We start from the raw sequence: 16,943 nt of genomic DNA, 5'->3' as shown, positions 1-16,943 counted from the left end.
AACAACGTATTTCAGTTGTTTTCTGCCAAAGTGCACAAAGTTACAATCTTTCCCTAACCTTTATCAACGAGCTTTTGCTGCCTACAAGACAGAAGTCTGCATTATTAAGGTTTGTATTCAAATGTAAGTGGATGGTCAGAAAGATGGTCGGAGAGACGTTTGAAGCACATAAAGAACTTTGGGAAACTCTTTTCATGACGAGCAGCCAACAAGGTGTTTAATTCCACTTTGATGCTCGCTGACCACCATTTTGTTTCTTTTCTTTCATTTTACACTTTGTACACTGTTTTGACGCATTCTCTGTTATGTTTATTCTTCAAAATAGTTTTCACGGTGTTACAAGAGGGGATGCCTCAGAGTGCCCGAATGCCGGTGTGAGAGAACTAACAAAAGAACGTAGGTAAGGAGTCAAACTAAGGACAGTCCATGCTGTCGCGGCAGAGCGTGCGCCATCTTGAGCCTGTGTCTGTGTTGTCCTGAAAGGAGCTACACTCACCCAAAGTGTTTTTGTTGCCTAGATCTAAATCAGGAATCTGAACGTGAACCCAAAGTTCAAGGTCCAGTACTTGGAACGCCCTCCATCCGCTCCAACTCCCTCTTTCTGAAGCCGATGCAGTACAAGCATGTAACGTTTCTTTACCTGAAATAAATGCTGACTCTGAAAATTAGAATTAGAATTAGATCACAGATTTAAGTTTGCCTAAATGAGTGTCCTCCGTGTGGTGGCTTGGCTCAGCCTTTGAGGTTGGATAAGGAGCTCAGACATCCAGAGGGAACTCCTTCCATTAGAGGTGTTCCGAGCACATCCCACTGGTAGGAGGCCCCGGGGCAGACCCAGAACATGCTGGAGGGATTACATATCTCATCTGCCCTGAGAATGCCTCGGGGTCCCCCAGGAGGAGCTGGAAAACGTTTCTGGGGAGAGGGATGCCTTTGGTGCTTTGCTTGGCCTGCTGCCCCTGCAACCCGGCTCGGATAAGTGGATGAATATGGATGGATGGACAACAAGTATTAAGAGGGGATACAGGAGTTTGGTAAGCAGGAAAAAGAGGGAGACTACGAATAAAAAAAGAGGGAAAAGAGGAGGGTTTAAAAAAAGAAAGAAGCAGGAGTAAGAAGATGGTGGCGAAAGAGAGGAAATGGGAAAAGCACAACTTAAGAAGAAATCATAAAAACCAGAAGTAGAAGGTGGAGAGAAAACATGATGATGATCTCAGTGGCTGATCTCCTCCCTCTCTCCCTCCTCCTTTTATTTATTCATAAATGCATCCTTTGGAAAAGCAGTGAGGAGGAGAGCAAGGGAACCGTTGAAGCTTTGCTCCTGTACTCAGCAGGCGGTTGTCAGGACACCATGATGGGATTTCCTCTGTCGACCGATGGACGCTGGTGTCTGTGGACCCTGAAAAGGTAGGCTACATAGAGAGTTTAAGATGACTCTAATAATTCTGTCATGAGTTGTTTTGAAATCCCAGCAGTGAGTTTATAATGCTGCAGTTGTGATTTAGTGAGATAGATAGATAGATAGACAGATAGATATCAGTTTTTAGTCCGATACTACAAAAGTTTTATGGATTTTAATAAACTGATGTGTGAATTCAGTCAAGTCAGACTTACTTGTGCAGCTCCAAACCACAGTTTTGTCTTAAAGAGTTTTAAAATATGTGCAATTTACAGTGACCTTTCATCATTACACCCTTTCAATTCAGACAAGGAACAACATATTCAATTTGCTGACATTTTAGTCATGAATGTGGATGTGTCAGGCACAGCAGGAAGATCTGATCCCGAGAGGATTTGTCTGTGTGACAGAAAATAGCTGTCGGGAAAAAACAGAACTGGCAATTACTACGTTGATATGAGGCAGCCAGGAAAATTAGAACGTTTTCTTTTCTTCCATGATATCATTCATGATAATATAAGATAGCTTTACAGAAGAGAATATCTCTATTTTTGGTACCATGATAGATGGATGAATACCAAATTAATCATTTTCTACTGGTTTGATAAACGGCATATGGTTTGGGAATTAAAGTTGACTTGCATTGATCAATTGTTTCTCCATCTCAAATCTCCAATCAGGCACTGACTTGACATTTCCAAATCTACACGCAAAATTCACCATGGAAACCTTCCCAAGTACGACCAAATGCAAAAAGGATGTCATCCAATCAGAATGCCCAATTCCAGAGGAAGCAGAGCTTGCAGATGCCCTTGGAAACACAGATCCCAATGCCAACTGGGGGGCGGAACCTAACTTCAACCTCAACCTCACTCTAACGTCACCAAGCAACCCCCGCCCAGCCATCGGGACATCAAAGCTGCATGGAGGGAACAAAAAGGATGATAGGAACAAAGGAGCAGTTACTATGGAAACTGGCAAGTCGGCATATACCCTGACAATCCCTGTGATGTCACCAGTGGAAAAAGATGATCCAACGCATCAGAAAAGCAAAATTCCAGCTTTGTCCCGGTCACCAACAGCTGAGGCGTCAGTGAACAGCAGAGGTGAGCAAAGGCTTAAATCCCCAAACTCCAAACGTACTCCAACACTCAGCCCCAAGACGCACACGCACAGCAACATGGCGGCAAGTCCAAAATCCCACGGGATGGAGCAAACAACCATCGCTAGCAGCCCCAGAACGACCGAAAGAGTCAAAACACAAGAACAGAGAGCGGAACCTGCAAGCATCTTAAACTCCAAACCACATGTTGCACTGACAACTGGACCGACAACAAAGACTTCAAACAAAACGACAATTAGCCCAAAACTGCAAACACACGGAAAAGCAATAAGCTTCGAGACACAGTCGCCAAAAACACTACACCTTCCCATAAGCACGGATGTCCACAATCCGAAAGGGGAATTAGATGTTATCAGCCCAAAAGCTGCCAATCGAACCCCAACGCTGACAACCAAAACCCAAAAACTTGACACAGCTAGCACCAGACATGACTCAAGAACTCAGGGTTCTGAGACGCCCCCTGTAGGACCAAAGTCCCCAAATCAGAGGGGTGAAATGGCACAGCTCAACACCAAGACTCCTCAACTGAGTTCTCGAAGTCCCAAACCATCCACACAGAGGAAAGCTTCTGGAACCAGAAACAAAAACGCTTCAGGGTCAAAGGAGAATCTTGATGGTCAAGATTTAAGTGTTGGTTCTGGATCCAAAGACAGTTCAAATTCTAAAGCTACTACAGTGACTACAGACAGTCTGGATTCTAAAACTGGCTTGAATTCCAAAACAGCAATGGGGTCCAAAGATAGCCTGGATTCTAAAAGTGGTTCTGCTTCCAAAACCAGTTGGGGATCAAAGGACAGCTTAGACTCCAAAACTGGCTCCAACTCCAAAGCCAGTCCCAGTTGTAGGTCTGGGATGGGTTCCAGAGATAGTCTTGATTCTAAAACTGCAATTGAAATCAGAGCAGACAAAACCAGCCCTGATTCTAAGACGTTTGGGGGTTCTAAATCTGGCATGGGGTCAAAGGATAACCTTGATCCTAAAACTCAGACTCCTTCAGACTCTAAAGGCAGTTTCAATCTCAAAACCAGTCCAAGTTTAAAACCAGGCTCTGAGTTTAATCTCAGCACTAATTCTGATCTCCTTTCCAGTTCTAAACCTGCTCCAAACCGTTCGACTTCTAAACCTTCTCTGGTGGCCTCTGGCTCTAAGATGGACAGTGTTGGATCTGTCTCCCTATTGTCCTCCAGAACTGGTCCAGCTGGGTCCAAATACAACCACCTCAAGGCTGCAAGCTCCAGTGCTAAATCAAGTCCAGAACCTAAAGCTGCTGCAAATTCTTATAAGCCTGGAGAAGTTCAGTCTAGCTCAAAGTCACCTCTGGCAGATTTGTCTCCCTCCTCAATGCTCTCGCCTACATCAAGTTCAACAAGTAGGAGCCCTGGCAAAAGTCTTGCTTCTGGCCCAGCTGGGCCAAACAAGGAGGTCCAGAGGAGTCCTGCTTCAGCTCCAGGTAATACATCGCATTTTTTGACATTCAAAATGTATCTTTAAAAAACCTACTACTATTAGAGGTGTAAATCACTGGTTTCTCCACGATTCAATATTATATCGTTTCTTTCCATGATACGATTTTTGCTGATATCGCAAAGTCTGCCTCTATACGATCTTGATTTGATTAAATTCAGGAGCCAGCAATCGATATAAAACGATGTCACATGCTCATTTAACACAATCTGTTAAAGAAGAAGCTGCCACCCCTCAATTTTAGCTTTTGGCCATGAAAGATAATCTTAGTTTGTAAGCAGGTTTTTTTAGCCACACATTGTTGAAACAGAGCAGCTAATGTTGCTGTGTTGCTGCAAGAGGTGAGTGGAGTGACATGACCAGCCGTGCACGTAACGTCATCTCATGTTTTCTGAGTATTTTACCTCATGACGGCATTGTTTACTTAGGAAGTGCTGAAATCCACAGGATATTTAACGTTTACATACAGTGTCTTTCAAAATAAATGCACTAAGTCGGTACAACACCGCAAATTGATATTTTTTTTTCCTTCAACAACAAAAGCACGTGGTTAGGTTTAGGAAAAACAATAGGGTTTGGCTTTAGAATCTTAAGGGACGTGAGCACAGTTCTCTCGGGTGAAAGTCTGTGTTTGTTGGACCCATCCACCACCACTCCTGCCCGCCCCAGTTGGACTTTCACTGCCTTAACTATCTTCGGTCTTTGGTCCGCCACGTTTCCCCGACACCACCAGGCGCTGTTAAACTATCATGGCAACCGGCCGCATATCATGCCGACATTTTTGTTGGTTTCTGTCGCCGCAAGTCACTGCCCTAGTGCTCGATTTCAACGACTTCAGAGTGAGACCAGGCTCACTACTGTTATGCTCTTAGCTTGCCAGTGCGTCTGTCTTCTGACAAGTTTCCTGTTTGCAGGTTCCGGTGAGATTTCAGGCCTGCTGGCTCCTCTGGCCACCTCCAGCCCCAAAACCAGAACCACTGTCGCCTCGACAATGACGAGAGGGTTCACGCCAGAGCCTACAGCAGTTCCATCCATTGCTGTGGAAACAAACACCAGCACAACACCCCATAATACCATTCTAACTCGGGGTCTCACCTTTGACTCTATCACAAAGACACCCGCAAAAACAGGTGCTGCCACTGAGGAAGAGCGTTTGAACCTGCCGGAGACCAAAGTGCCACCTGGAGGAGGACCGGTGGTATCCCAGGGGGTCGTGCGAGGGGTAGAGGTGACTGACAACGCAGGGTTGTTGCCAGGAGATAAGAGGAGAAAACCAAGTCACCTGGGAGATGCAAATGCCATCACCGCTGGTAGCAAGACCTCATCAACAAGGGTGACTGGATTGGAGAGTCAAAATGAAGAGAAGAAGAAGCAGGAGAGCGGTAAACAGAAAGATGGTCGAGGGAGTTCCTCTCTCCCGCCTTCGTCTTTCCTTCATCCTCTTCCGCATCTTTCCACTCATCCAGAGAGGTTCAAGACAGTAAGGGAGACGGCAACAATGACTGACTCAAGTGAGAGGCTTCATCTGGCTGAAGGGGAGCGGAAAGACGTGGGTGTCCAAGTGGAGATGGAGGTGGTCGAACACACTGCTTCTGCTAGCTCCAGCCTGCACAAGGGAGCTCCTTCCTCCTCCCTTATAGCCTCTCCCAGCTGTCAGTCAGGTAGTTTAACCTCGCCGACTGTCCCGTCACTGTGCTGCGTCCCCGCTGGGCAGCCACCTTTCCAGCACGTCTGTAAGATCAACATTGAGTTGCGCAGCCAGTCAGTGCTTCCCTCTGTTGTGACTGACCGTGCTAGCTCCCTCCCTGCCTCTCTGCGTACATACAGCTTCCAGCAGAGCCCCGGCCTCATGTCGGAGCTACGACTCAGACAAAACCAGGACCGAGACATAAGTGCTGAGAGCATCTGGGAGGACGAGGAGGAAGAGGAGGAAGAAGAGGAGGAGAAGGTAGCAAGGGAGCAGAACAAGGAGGAAGAGGATGGAGAGGAGAGGGTAGAGACGATGAAGCCACAGGAGGTGGCATGGGACAAACAGGGGAGGACATGGGAGGTGTATGGCGCCTCTGTGGACCTGGAGTCCCTGGGCACAGCGATCCAGTCCCACCTGGAGTCAAAGATTCAGGAGCAGGAGAAGTACATCCGGACTCTGAGGAAGTCCATCTGCTCCAACAGCAGCCTCAGAGGGTATAAGATGAAGAAGAGGAAGAAGAAGAGGGGAGGGATTCTGGGATGCTGCAGGAAAGCGCCCGCTGTGGCTGACTGAGACTAATCCAGAAATCTTTTGTACACCAAACTTTAAAACACAAGTGTTCACGTCCAAATGTCCACAACACTTCCCCCTTCACACTAAGGCCTGCATGTATTTCTACAATATTAATTACTTCAGATAGAACAGCAATAAAATCCTTGTGCACATAGAACAAACAAAAAATGTAGCTTAAATAAGATTCATACAAGTTTCATAGTATCTGTTGTTTTATATTAAGGTTGATTGTTGTCATAAATATTTACTTTATGTTTTTTTAAACGATTAAATGTGGAATACGTTTGTCAACACCAGAGGCGCATTCACTCCTCCCTGTAATATGAGTAACAAACCGTTACGACTGCAAAGGTTTTATGTAACAACAGCATAAAGCACACGATGTGAGCAGGGGTTATAACTAGTAACCTAAATGTGGCTATTTTTTAAAAAGGTTTCTGCAGTTTTTGAAGCAGAGCCGAGAGGACGGCAGCTCTCTGTTTCCTCTGGTGGTAAATATTTCATCCACTTCCTTTTTTACGAAACGTCGCACAAACCACTCAAGCACTCAGAGCCTTGTGTGTGTGTGTGTGTGAGAGAGAGTTGGAACTGTTTTCTGCAAATTTATCTGATGGGAAGCACTTCACTTCACTTTCCTTTCCTGTTTTTCTTCCTTAACTTTCCAGCCTTTTTATTTCCCTTTCCTTTCCTTTAATGTCTTTCCCTCCTCCTATCTTTTTGCTTTCCTTTTCCTGTCTTCACCTCTCCTTTCCTTTCCTTTCCTTTCCTTCCCTTCCCTTTCCTTTCATTTTCTTTCCTCTCCTTTCCTGTCCTGTCCTTTACTTTCCTTTTCTTTCCTTTCCTCTCCTTTCCTTTCCTGTCTTGACCTTCCCTGTCCTGTTCTGTCCTTTCCTTTCCTTTCCTTTTCTTTCATTTTCTTTCCTCCCCTTTCCCATCCTGTCCTTTACTTTCCTTTCCTTTTCTTTCCTTTCCTCTCCTTTCTTTTCTTGACCTTTCCTTTCATTTCATTTCCTTTCCTTTCTTGACCTTTCCTGTCCTGTTCTGTCCCATCCTTTCCTTTCCTTTTCTTTCCCGTCCCGTCCTTTACTTTCCTCTCCTTTCCTTCCCTGTCCTGTCCTTTCCTATCCTTTCCTTTCCTTTCCTTTCCTTTCCTTTCCTTTCTTGACCTTTCCTGTCCTGTTCTGTTCCGTCCTTTCCTTTTTCTTTCCTTTCCTTTCCTGTTTTTCTTCCTTAACTTTCCAGTCTTTTTATTTCCTTTTCTTTCCTTTGTCTTTCCCTCCTCCTATCTTTTTGGTTTCCTTTTCCTGTCTTCACCTTTCCTTTCCTTTCATTCCATTTCCTTTCCTTTCTTGACCTTCCCTGTCCTGTCCTTTCCTATCCTTTCCTTTAATTTCCTTTCCTTTTCTTTCCTGTCTTGACCTTTCCTGTTTTTCTTTCTTAACTTTTCAGTCTTTTTCTTTCCTTCTCCCATCTTCACCTTTCCTTTCCTTTCTTTTCCTTTCCTTTCCTTTCCAGCCTCCCCACCCAGGTCACCACTCTCTTGTCAGTTGACATTAATTAATGCAGTAGCAACATTCAGCCGACAGGGGGCGACACACACAGTCACAGTGTTCCTGCTTCATTGATGTATTTGCTTGATGGCATATTGTAAAATATAAAGCACATGTGAAACGTACTAAACCTGTACACCATATTTAAATGCTCTTTCTTTGTCTGCTCTGTCGTCACATTTGTGTTCCTGATGGGAATTCATGTCCTACTTGGAGAACCAATACAGCACGTTAACCTCTCATTCTCTTCCTTTCTCCTCTGCTTGCACACATTTCCTCTCCTTCCTTGTCTCACTTTCTCTCCGTCCTCTTTGTAGTGGGGTCATGTTGTTGACGGAGCACTGGGTTGCTTCTCTGAATTATTCAGAAACATTAAAGTCACGCTCGTGTTAACAACACAGTCTCTCCGCCATGTTTTATTCAGTCTGAGCTTCAGATACACCGAGGTCGCACCGACACACACTTCAGTATGGTGCTGTAGTTTTCTTTGAAACCTTGTTTAGTTTGTGATTTAGACATTAAAATCTGAAATAAAAAAATCTTAGGTGCAGGGCCTTTGTTAACATCATCGTCTGACTACACGGCTCAGCTGTGGCATCAGTGAGATTAGCTTAATGTGACATTTCCTTCTCGTGCGTACAGCAAGTCTGATGTAGATACATGTACACAAAGTCTTGAAGCCTCTCATGTCTACTGTTATGACGGCATGTTTAATGACCCATCAGAGATCAGGTGACTGGGCCTGGAGGTGGAGCCAGGGAACATCTATGGCATCTTGATGACATCATCATTCTTCTTCTTCTGGTCTTCATTGGGCCGAGCTGACATGGACATAATGAGGTGTGGATGTGTTATATTGATATAAATACAAGTATTCATATATTGATGCTTCTTTATACATACACATATATGCACAGCATGAGTGTGTTAATAACCCCGTTTACACTGCCTGCTCTTATGCCACCTCGCTGTGCTCTATATAGCATACGTTCGTATAATAAGTGGACAGAGTAGTCTCGCCTTTCGGCCATCATGGAAGGAAGCAACAGAGCAGAAACTGTGTGTGTATAAACAGGACAACTGGCCGGATGGGACTATGGGCGGCACAGGTGTGACGTTTGGACGATGCGTTACGCCTGCGACTCACTGCGGGAGATTTAAAAAGTAGCTGTTAGCAGTTAATGGTTAACTAAAAAAAAAAACAGAACAGCCGTCGAAAATAGCCGCAAATTGGGAAACAATGACACAGGAGCTCCTTACCCTCCAGGACAAGATCTGCCGCCATTAACAGGGACGGTAAAGGATTGTTATGCCATTGTTGTTTTTTATCCACCTTATTCCCAGCCCCCACGATACCTTGCGTGAATTATGGACGCAACTTCCAGAGTTGAACCAAAACCGAGCTAGCTTAAGGTAAACATTTGCTCCTTCTAAAGATGATTTCTAATATCTGATGACTTATTAAGAGATACTAACACATTCAGCAACATAATTCAGTATTAACTGTAGCTCCATGTAAAGTGAATGAATGTGATGTTTCCCAGCTAATCCTCCGCTTGTCTGCGTTAACGCTTAACGTTTATTAAAAACTGTTCTGAGCGAAACATGAAGCTGAATTTAGCAGCAGACTTCAGTAATAGTAATATAAAGTAGTAAAGAAATAACTTTTGGCATTCATTTTTATATATTATATAAAGGAAGTACGGTAAATCAGTAACACACTCTGATGACTAAATACATATTTCAAGGTTTGTTGCTGAGTTTATTTAATAATGGGCAATTTTCTAATGTAGGTTGAGACTGAAGTCAGACGGGGAAAGACAGGGATATCATGTACTGACGTCGTTCTCTTCTTCAAATTCTTGTGAAACTCTTGTTGTTTTATTTCTCATATCAATGGCAACCATGGCAACAGGAACAATCCCTTTTTGTTCTGGTTACATGTTCAACACACAGTTGCTGAAAACAAAATTTTGCTCAGACTGGTTGTTAGTCGTTACAGACACAGACAGTGCAACAGGGACCAGAGCTCCGCAGAGACATTTTAGAAAATGCTAAGTTAACATCAGTTAAATATTTGTTAAAAAATGTGTACTTTGTGGCGGCCCTACAGCGCAATCTCTGTGTAAAAACGGCTAGTACCTCTAATAGTGATCCAGCTTTCATGAGACGGTCCGTCCACTGGGTGCCGACATTTGTAGATTCCCTCGTCAGCTTTGGTCACTGCTGTCAGAGTCAGGTTGCCTTCAGTTGTAACCCTGAGACACAAACAGGTAATAAATGAGGCATGTTCTGGGTATTGCTGTTTTGAGACAGCAGAAAGCGATTGCACCACTGACCAACAAAAACCTGGTCTACAGTCAGAATGGTGCTGTATTTTCCTTCAATTTAAAGGATGCATTATTCAGATAGTAAGAAGTGCCCACCAGGGGTGGGATCGATACAAAGATATTGATGCTGTCAGTACTACGTTTTTATTTCAAAGATCAATCCAAGCATTAAGAGAATCGATACCAAAAAAGGGATTAGGTTCTCTCTTCTATGTCATACCTGTTTGTATTTCAAGAGTAATACCGTGCAAACAACATCACGTCATGAACACGTTGCGTTGGCTGCACTCAAACAACTAACTCCAGGCCCAGCAGCATCTTCTTAGTTTCATTTTCACCTGATGTCAGCAGTACTAGAAGTGTTTTGTTCATTAAAAAGGTAAAGGTCAGACTTGGCACTAATGGATATTGGACATTTTTTGGACTGCATCCCCATCATAGACTTCAGACCCGCCCATGCAGCTTGTGAATCACCAGTGCTGAGCAGATTCTTTATTTTGTCCTTGTAGCTACACTTAGCAAGCTTAAATTCCATTTTAACCTGTTTCCATAGTACTCTGTACTAAGGGCCCGTCCCAATACCCCCCCTTAGCCCTACCCCTTGGCCCTACTCCTACATTTGCGCGTTCCCGTGAGGGGTAGTGGTGTCCCAATTCCTTTTTGCGTGTAGGGGTAGGGGGCATAACGAGGGGTAGTGGGTATGAAACTAGCCCTTCGGAGCGAGGGATTTCAGATGCTGACTTGCCAGCGAGGGGTAGACGTCGCAATGGCTACCACCGTGGCACGGCTGCCACCGGTGGGGAAAAAAGTTCATACATAGCTAACGTTACCGCCGTCAGGTTACTTGTTAACTAGCTAGCTAGCTCGCACTATCTGGCATCTGTCATCTGTCCTGTTCTGCAAAATTGTCAGACTTTTCACATTATGATAACACGCCAGCTAGTATAACTATGCTGCCTCATAATGTTAGCTGATTAGCTAGCTAGCAGAAGTCCCCTGTCGTCTGTCGTTCATCAAACGAAGCATGATGAATGCGGGAAACGCGATCGGTAGAATGAATAAGACTCCATTGTAGATGCTGGTTGGAAATGTAGATGGCTCGCAGCTTCCTGTTTAAAATAGTTAGGTATGCGTGAACGGTTTTTTGACAGATTTGTTCACTGAGATCATCACAGACATTTTTAAACAGCTTGTGCAGCCTTAACAGTCCTCGATAGGCTCTTCTTGTGATGAGTAGCCTCCCTATGTCTGAGGAGTTCAAGTTGCCTCCACATGGCTGCAGAAACAATCAGCCAAAATGCAGGACCAATAGACTAAAGAAGTCATATGTCCTGCTGCCGTTAGCTTTTTAAAGAACTCAGTGTGATCTTTGCGTTGTATTTATTGTTTGTCTGATGGTTGGATGTGGTTACTGGTGGCTGTACAACAAGTTGCCCCTTGGGGATGATATAGATATCCTTGACCCTTGAAATGTAAAGCAGCAATTTGTGATTTTAGGGGGAGTTAAATGTTGGAGCTATTTCTTGATGGACAGCAGTTTATCCACCCACCCAGTGCTGCAGACATTTTTAGTTTTAGTCTTCGAGCAATGGCACCACACCTGTAACAAATATTCTAAGAAGGGTAGAAGGTGAAGGGAATATTAATGAACTTGGGGTACGGAATGATTTACCTAATCCGACGGTGGTTCCTGTAGAAGATGGCACCAAAGTTGGAGGTGATTTTGTTTGTGGTTCTGTTTTTATGTAAACAGCGAAGCATCACGTCCTCACCCTCCAGCACAGGAAGTGATGGACTCTCCAGGGCCACCATCACACCAGCTGCACAGAGGGAGACACTTTGGCTAAGTGGCAGTTTGTAAATATATCTTTATGTCTTTCAAATAATCTGTGTCCCTGGGGCCTGGGCAAATGAGCTTGCCAACTGACAGCTTGCCAGATGAGAGAGGGTTTTTCCCTGAATAACGGTTGTATACCCATGGTGGTGATGTTGAGGGCGTTGCTCCTCTCCCCTGCTGTAGTCTCACACCAGTACAGTACGTCCGCCCAGGGAAATTCTGAACGGACGGTGCAGGACAGGCGGCGGCCTGAGGACACTTGATTGGGACACTCTGTGATGTTTCCCACAAAGTCATTAAATCTTGTAAAACAGAAGCACATGGTGTTGTAACCTCTCACCTGTTGAGTATGATCCAGTGTTTAGCCATGCTAGCAGCATTGGAAATGTCAGTCTGATGGTCAGTTGGCCAACCAATTTGATTAAATGCCTCAAAAAATATTGGACGGATTACCATTACATTTTGTGCATTCATGTTCCCAGAGGATAAAGCCTTCTGACTGTGGTAGGTCTTTATAGTGAAATGTCTCAACAACAGTTCCTCAACCATACACAGAAAAAAGTAAAACACCAACCTCATCATCTTCCACTGGGTGTCATCGTCAGGCAGCTGACAGCTCACACTGAATGTCTCACCGTTGAAGAACTGGCTCCTGCTGTGGCTGACCACGTCTATGGTAGCTCTTGGAGAAGCGTCTGTGTTGAGAGTGATAAATGGATGTCACACAACGAACAGCCAAAACATTGAAACCACTGGCAAGTGAAGTGAATAATATTGATCATCTTGTTACAATGCAATGTTCTGCTGAGAAACTTGGGTCCTGGTATTCATGTGGATGCCACTTCACACGCTCCACCCACCCAAACACCGTTGCAGATCAAGCACACCCACATGGCAACAGCACTCCCCCCCCCCCACCGCCCCCCCCCCCCCCCAGCAGAACAATGCACAATGCTATACCCCAAAACTGAACAGGAATGGCCCAAGAATTGTGGAAAAGAGCTCAAGGCATCTACCTGGCCTCCAGTTCCCCAGATCTCAATCTGATCGAGCACCTGTGGGATGTACCAGTACCCCAGAGGTTCCCCCGATCCACAGTAGGGCCTCCTTGGATCGGACTTGACTCTGATGTTTCAAAGCATGGACACAGGACCTCTGGGGTTGTTCTGTGGTGTCTGGCACCAGGGCGTTGGTGGCGAATCCTTTGAGTCTTGTGGGTTGAGGGGTAGGGTACCAGCCCGTCTCACAAAAGCTCGATCAGATTGGGAACTGGAGAAATTGGAAGCCAGATAGGTGCCTTTATTTCTTTGTCATATTATTTTCATATTATATAAAATCAGCGTTGTTCCTAACCATCCACCCAGAGTATTTGGTGCCAATCTCGAACATAAACATGAGGGAAGCTGCCATCATCGTCACAAGTGTAGACACCCTGGTGCTCATGGGTAACGGGGCTCAGCACATAGGAGATGCCTTTAGACGCTCGCTGGCTGACCAAGACCTGTAAGAGGAGAGGAGACCACGCCATTATGCCTTTTACGAACAAAAAGACATGAGCAAAGTGTAAAGAATAGATCAAACGGAGCTCAGCGAAGGGTCAGTTGCCGGAGTCATTAGGATTTCAGAATCTAAAAACAGGTCAAAGGATCTGAAAAATGTGATGTTCATGCCCTAAACCTTCTTGATCCTCTCTCTGGGGCTCATCTTGGTCCAGAACAGCTGAAGGTCCATCTTGTCACTGTAGTTCCCATCGTCTGTGTGCGTGGTGCAGTTGATCACTACAGTGACGCCCTCATTGACGTACCAGGTCGGAGAGACCGTCATCTTTGTAACCATGACCTCCGAGAAATTCCGCTTGGTGTTGGTCTCCCGACGCTGTACGTCTGATGACGGAGAAGAAGAGTGCACTGTTTAATCAGGTTACTGGGTGCATCAGTTCATCGTTAGGTAACATGATCTCCTTTCCAACCTTTTTTTTTTTGCAGTGTTAAATATTTTCTATGACAGGACAATTTAAAATGTGAGAAAGGGGGTGTCGGTAGCGTAGTGAATAGTGCTGGCGCCCCATATACAAAGGCCGCAGCGGTAACAGGTTCGACTCCAGCTTGCGACCCTTTCTGTATGTTATCCCCCCACTCTCTCTCCCTCTCCCCATTTCACCCTGTGTCTGTCCATTAAAGGCAAAAAGCCCTGAAAAAAAAGTGAGAAAGAGGGAAATAGAAAATGGACCATACAACCAGCTTCAACAAACTGAAAAAAAAAAAAAAAGATTTCTACATCACCTATGTCCTGTCATCATCACCTACATCCTGTTGTCACCACATACGTCCGGCGGTCATCACTTTCGTTCTGTCATCGTCATCTACATCCTGTCAATGTCACCGATGACGGCACCTACTTCATCACCACCTTGTTGTTGCCACCTATATTGCCACCTATGTCCGGTTGTCACCACCTATGTCATTACCTGCATCCTGTTGTCGCCACCTACATAGTCACTTATGTCTTGTGGTCATCATTTACGTCCTGTTATTTTCACCTACATCCCGTCGTCACTGCCTATGTCATCAAGCACATCCTGTCATCATCACCTACGTCTCTTCATCGCCACCTATATTGCCACTTATGCCCTGTTGTCGTCACCTAAGTCCTGTCATCAACACCTACATCCTGTTGCCGTAACCTACATCCTGTCATCCTCACCTACGCCCTGTGGTTGTCATTTACATCCTGTCGTCCTCATCTACGCCATGCTGTTGTCATTTATGTCTTGTCGTCATCACCTATGTCCTGTTGTCATCATCTACTCCCTGTCGTTCTCATCTACGTTCTGTGGTCGTCACCTACATCCTGTGGTCGCTATCCATGGATATATAAAGAGACTGGTCACAGCGTTGGATGCGGGCCTTGTTCATTCCTATGAAAGTTTCTCAGTGGCGCATGAAGCCAAAAAAGTTTGACTTCTCGGATATGAAATTACCTGGATCTTCCACATCGTTAGGCCCACAGAGGAGGCACACTAGAGACTGTCGCTGGCAGAGAGGCTAACAAATGTGAAAAAAATGATACAATTGTGCAACTTTTCTAGACTTTTGAAACGTCATCGGACCAAATGGATCAAATCCAGATGGTGAAACGAGTCATTTCAGAAATCGGGTATACATGCTCTTTAAGTTCCGGTAACAAAAAAACAAAAAACAAAAACCACTTTGGGTGAAGATGTTGGTGTAATTTATTTTACACCATTTCATTTTATGGTATATATATAATGACCTCTGAGATGTAGAAGTACAAAGTTACATAAAGTAGAAATATTCAAGTAAAGAGCAGCTAAAATTTGTACAGTAGTTAAGTACAATGCACCTAACATTCCCCTATTGATTTTGAATCATTAACAACTAATTAGTAATGCTTAACACAAACTGATCACAAGTTTTGTATTTCTGTACATTTGTTTCACGGTATCACTTAAAGCTCTAGAAAACAACCAGAACTTCATGTTGTGCATTAAAAATAATCTCTAAAGAAACCATCGTTCTGCAGATAATCTACTGCAGTGCGTTTTATTGAAGAATACTCACTATGAGATGAAGATCTGTCAAAAATATTCCCTGCGTCCACAGAGTTGCCGTGGACACACAGCACTGAAAAACAAAGTTAAGGATGACATCAGCTGTTTCAAGTATTCTGGTGAAGTCATAAATGAAGAGCGTCGCACTCACAGAGAAGCCCGCAGACTGACGTGAGTCTCATCTTGTCCAAGTCTCGACACACTGATGAACACTGAAGCTCTGTAATGTGAGGACTCCTGAAACTGTTCATTTTCCAACAGGTCAGTGACCTCGCTCCCAGCCCTCTGATTGGCTGTTAGTATCTGGATTTTTTGGTTAAAGGTGAATCATTGTCAAACAAACAAGAGAACTTGTGTTTCTGTCTGGTGGATTATTTTAAATAACATAGCTGTTTTATAGACCTTGATGTGCTCTTCAGTCGTAAATTAAAACAACATAAATTCAACACTTTTTCTTTATCAATATTAATTAATAGTTTCTAATGACTCATTATTTATGTACGGAAGCGTATTGCATTCACTTGGGGTAATTGTTTCTGTTTTTCTGAGTATTTTTTTTCTGAGTTAAGAGAGCAATAGAACAACAGACGCTTTCATTCCTTTCCTGACAGCTCGATATAATGGAAACATAAGGTGCCTGCATAAAGTTGACAAACTAATGATAACACCATCTATATGACTTAGAGACAAGAGTATCTCCCAGTGTCTCAAACCCAAAACAAAAAAAAATTACCACAAAAAAACAGAAAATAATTACCTCGAAAAACAAAACAAAAAAAATACTCAATAAAACAGATTTTGTTTTTGTTTGTCAAGTGAATGCAATACGCTTCCGCATTTATGATTAGTTAATTATAAGTATACTTTAAAAAATGAAACAAGGGGGAATCAGTGACCTTATTAGTTTTTAAACAACACTGTTGTATTTCCAACCTGTCTGATCCGTTTTATTTTCAGTTTTGTCTATCTCAAATTGTTCTTGATAATTTATAGTATTTTATTTTTGCATTATTGTAATTGTGTGATTTTATTTGCCTGCTGTATATATTAATAATAATTTATTTATATAGCACTTTTCGAGCTATAAAACATCGTGCTTTCCAGATTAAAAGATTTACAGAATTAAAATTTCAAAATTAACCATGGTCTGCAGATGTACATTGGGTTACAGTATCCTGCAGATCAGATCATCAGATTTTGAGTTTGGAGTTTTAAACTGGAGCAGTAAAACAAATGGAGTGACCGTGTCAGTCATTAGAGTATTTAGGATTTGCTGCCATCTAGAGGCTAAAATCATAAAAGCAGTGGTGTAGGAAGTATTCAGATCTTTTACCTAGTTAAAAGGGGTAAGATGGGAAAATGCCAAGCTCAAGAATAAAGTCAAATAACTGGAGTGGACACTTGTG

At 43.8% G+C, this 16,943-nt stretch overlaps 2 protein-coding genes across 2 annotated transcripts; one reads left to right on the top strand and one right to left on the bottom strand.

Annotated features, from left to right (window-relative positions):
* Positions 1–1,288: 1,288 nt before the first annotated feature.
* gprin3a (GPRIN family member 3a) lies at positions 1,289–8,195 on the top strand. Its single transcript, XM_078164755.1, has 3 exons — positions 1,289–1,407; positions 2,080–4,003; positions 4,791–8,195. Exons 2-3 carry the CDS (start codon positions 2,121–2,123, stop codon positions 6,247–6,249), a joined length of 3,342 nt encoding a protein of 1,113 aa, XP_078020881.1. The 5' UTR covers positions 1,289–1,407; positions 2,080–2,120; the 3' UTR covers positions 6,250–8,195.
* On the bottom strand, positions 8,191–15,808 carry LOC144459630 (uncharacterized). The gene is made up of 9 exons (XM_078163938.1): positions 15,689–15,808; positions 15,548–15,610; positions 13,644–13,849; positions 13,320–13,467; positions 12,541–12,661; positions 12,105–12,268; positions 11,802–11,949; positions 9,942–10,057; positions 8,191–8,620 (listed from the first exon to the last, which is right to left on the bottom strand). Exons 1-9 carry the CDS (start codon positions 15,786–15,788, stop codon positions 8,565–8,567), a joined length of 1,122 nt encoding a protein of 373 aa, XP_078020064.1. The 5' UTR covers positions 15,789–15,808; the 3' UTR covers positions 8,191–8,564.
* Between the last annotated feature and the right edge of the window lie 1,135 nt (positions 15,809–16,943).

This window comes from Epinephelus lanceolatus, chromosome 22 (genome assembly GCF_041903045.1).
Source record: "Epinephelus lanceolatus isolate andai-2023 chromosome 22, ASM4190304v1, whole genome shotgun sequence".
In the NCBI taxonomy this organism is placed as follows: Eukaryota; Metazoa; Chordata; class Actinopteri; order Perciformes; family Serranidae; genus Epinephelus; species Epinephelus lanceolatus.
This window is presented reverse-complemented; position numbering and strand designations above follow the sequence as displayed.

Coding starts and splice junctions, on each gene's coding strand:
- gprin3a (XM_078164755.1), top strand. CDS start 2,121: ATGGAAACCTTCCCAAGTACGACCAAATGCAAAAAGGATGTCATCCAA. Junction 4,004..4,790: donor CATTTTTTGACATTCAAAAT/GTATCTTTAAAA, acceptor TGTCGCCGCAAG/TCACTGCCCTAGTGCTCGAT.
- LOC144459630 (XM_078163938.1), bottom strand. CDS start 15,788: ATGAACAGTTTCAGGAGTCCTCACATTACAGAGCTTCAGTGTTCATCA. Junction 15,611..15,688: donor GTCAGTCTGCGGGCTTCTCT/GTGAGTGCGACG, acceptor TTTGTTTTTCAG/TGCTGTGTGTCCACGGCAAC. Junction 8,621..9,941: donor AAGCTGGATCACTATTAGAG/GTACTAGCCGTT, acceptor TGTCCATGTCAG/CTCGGCCCAATGAAGACCAG.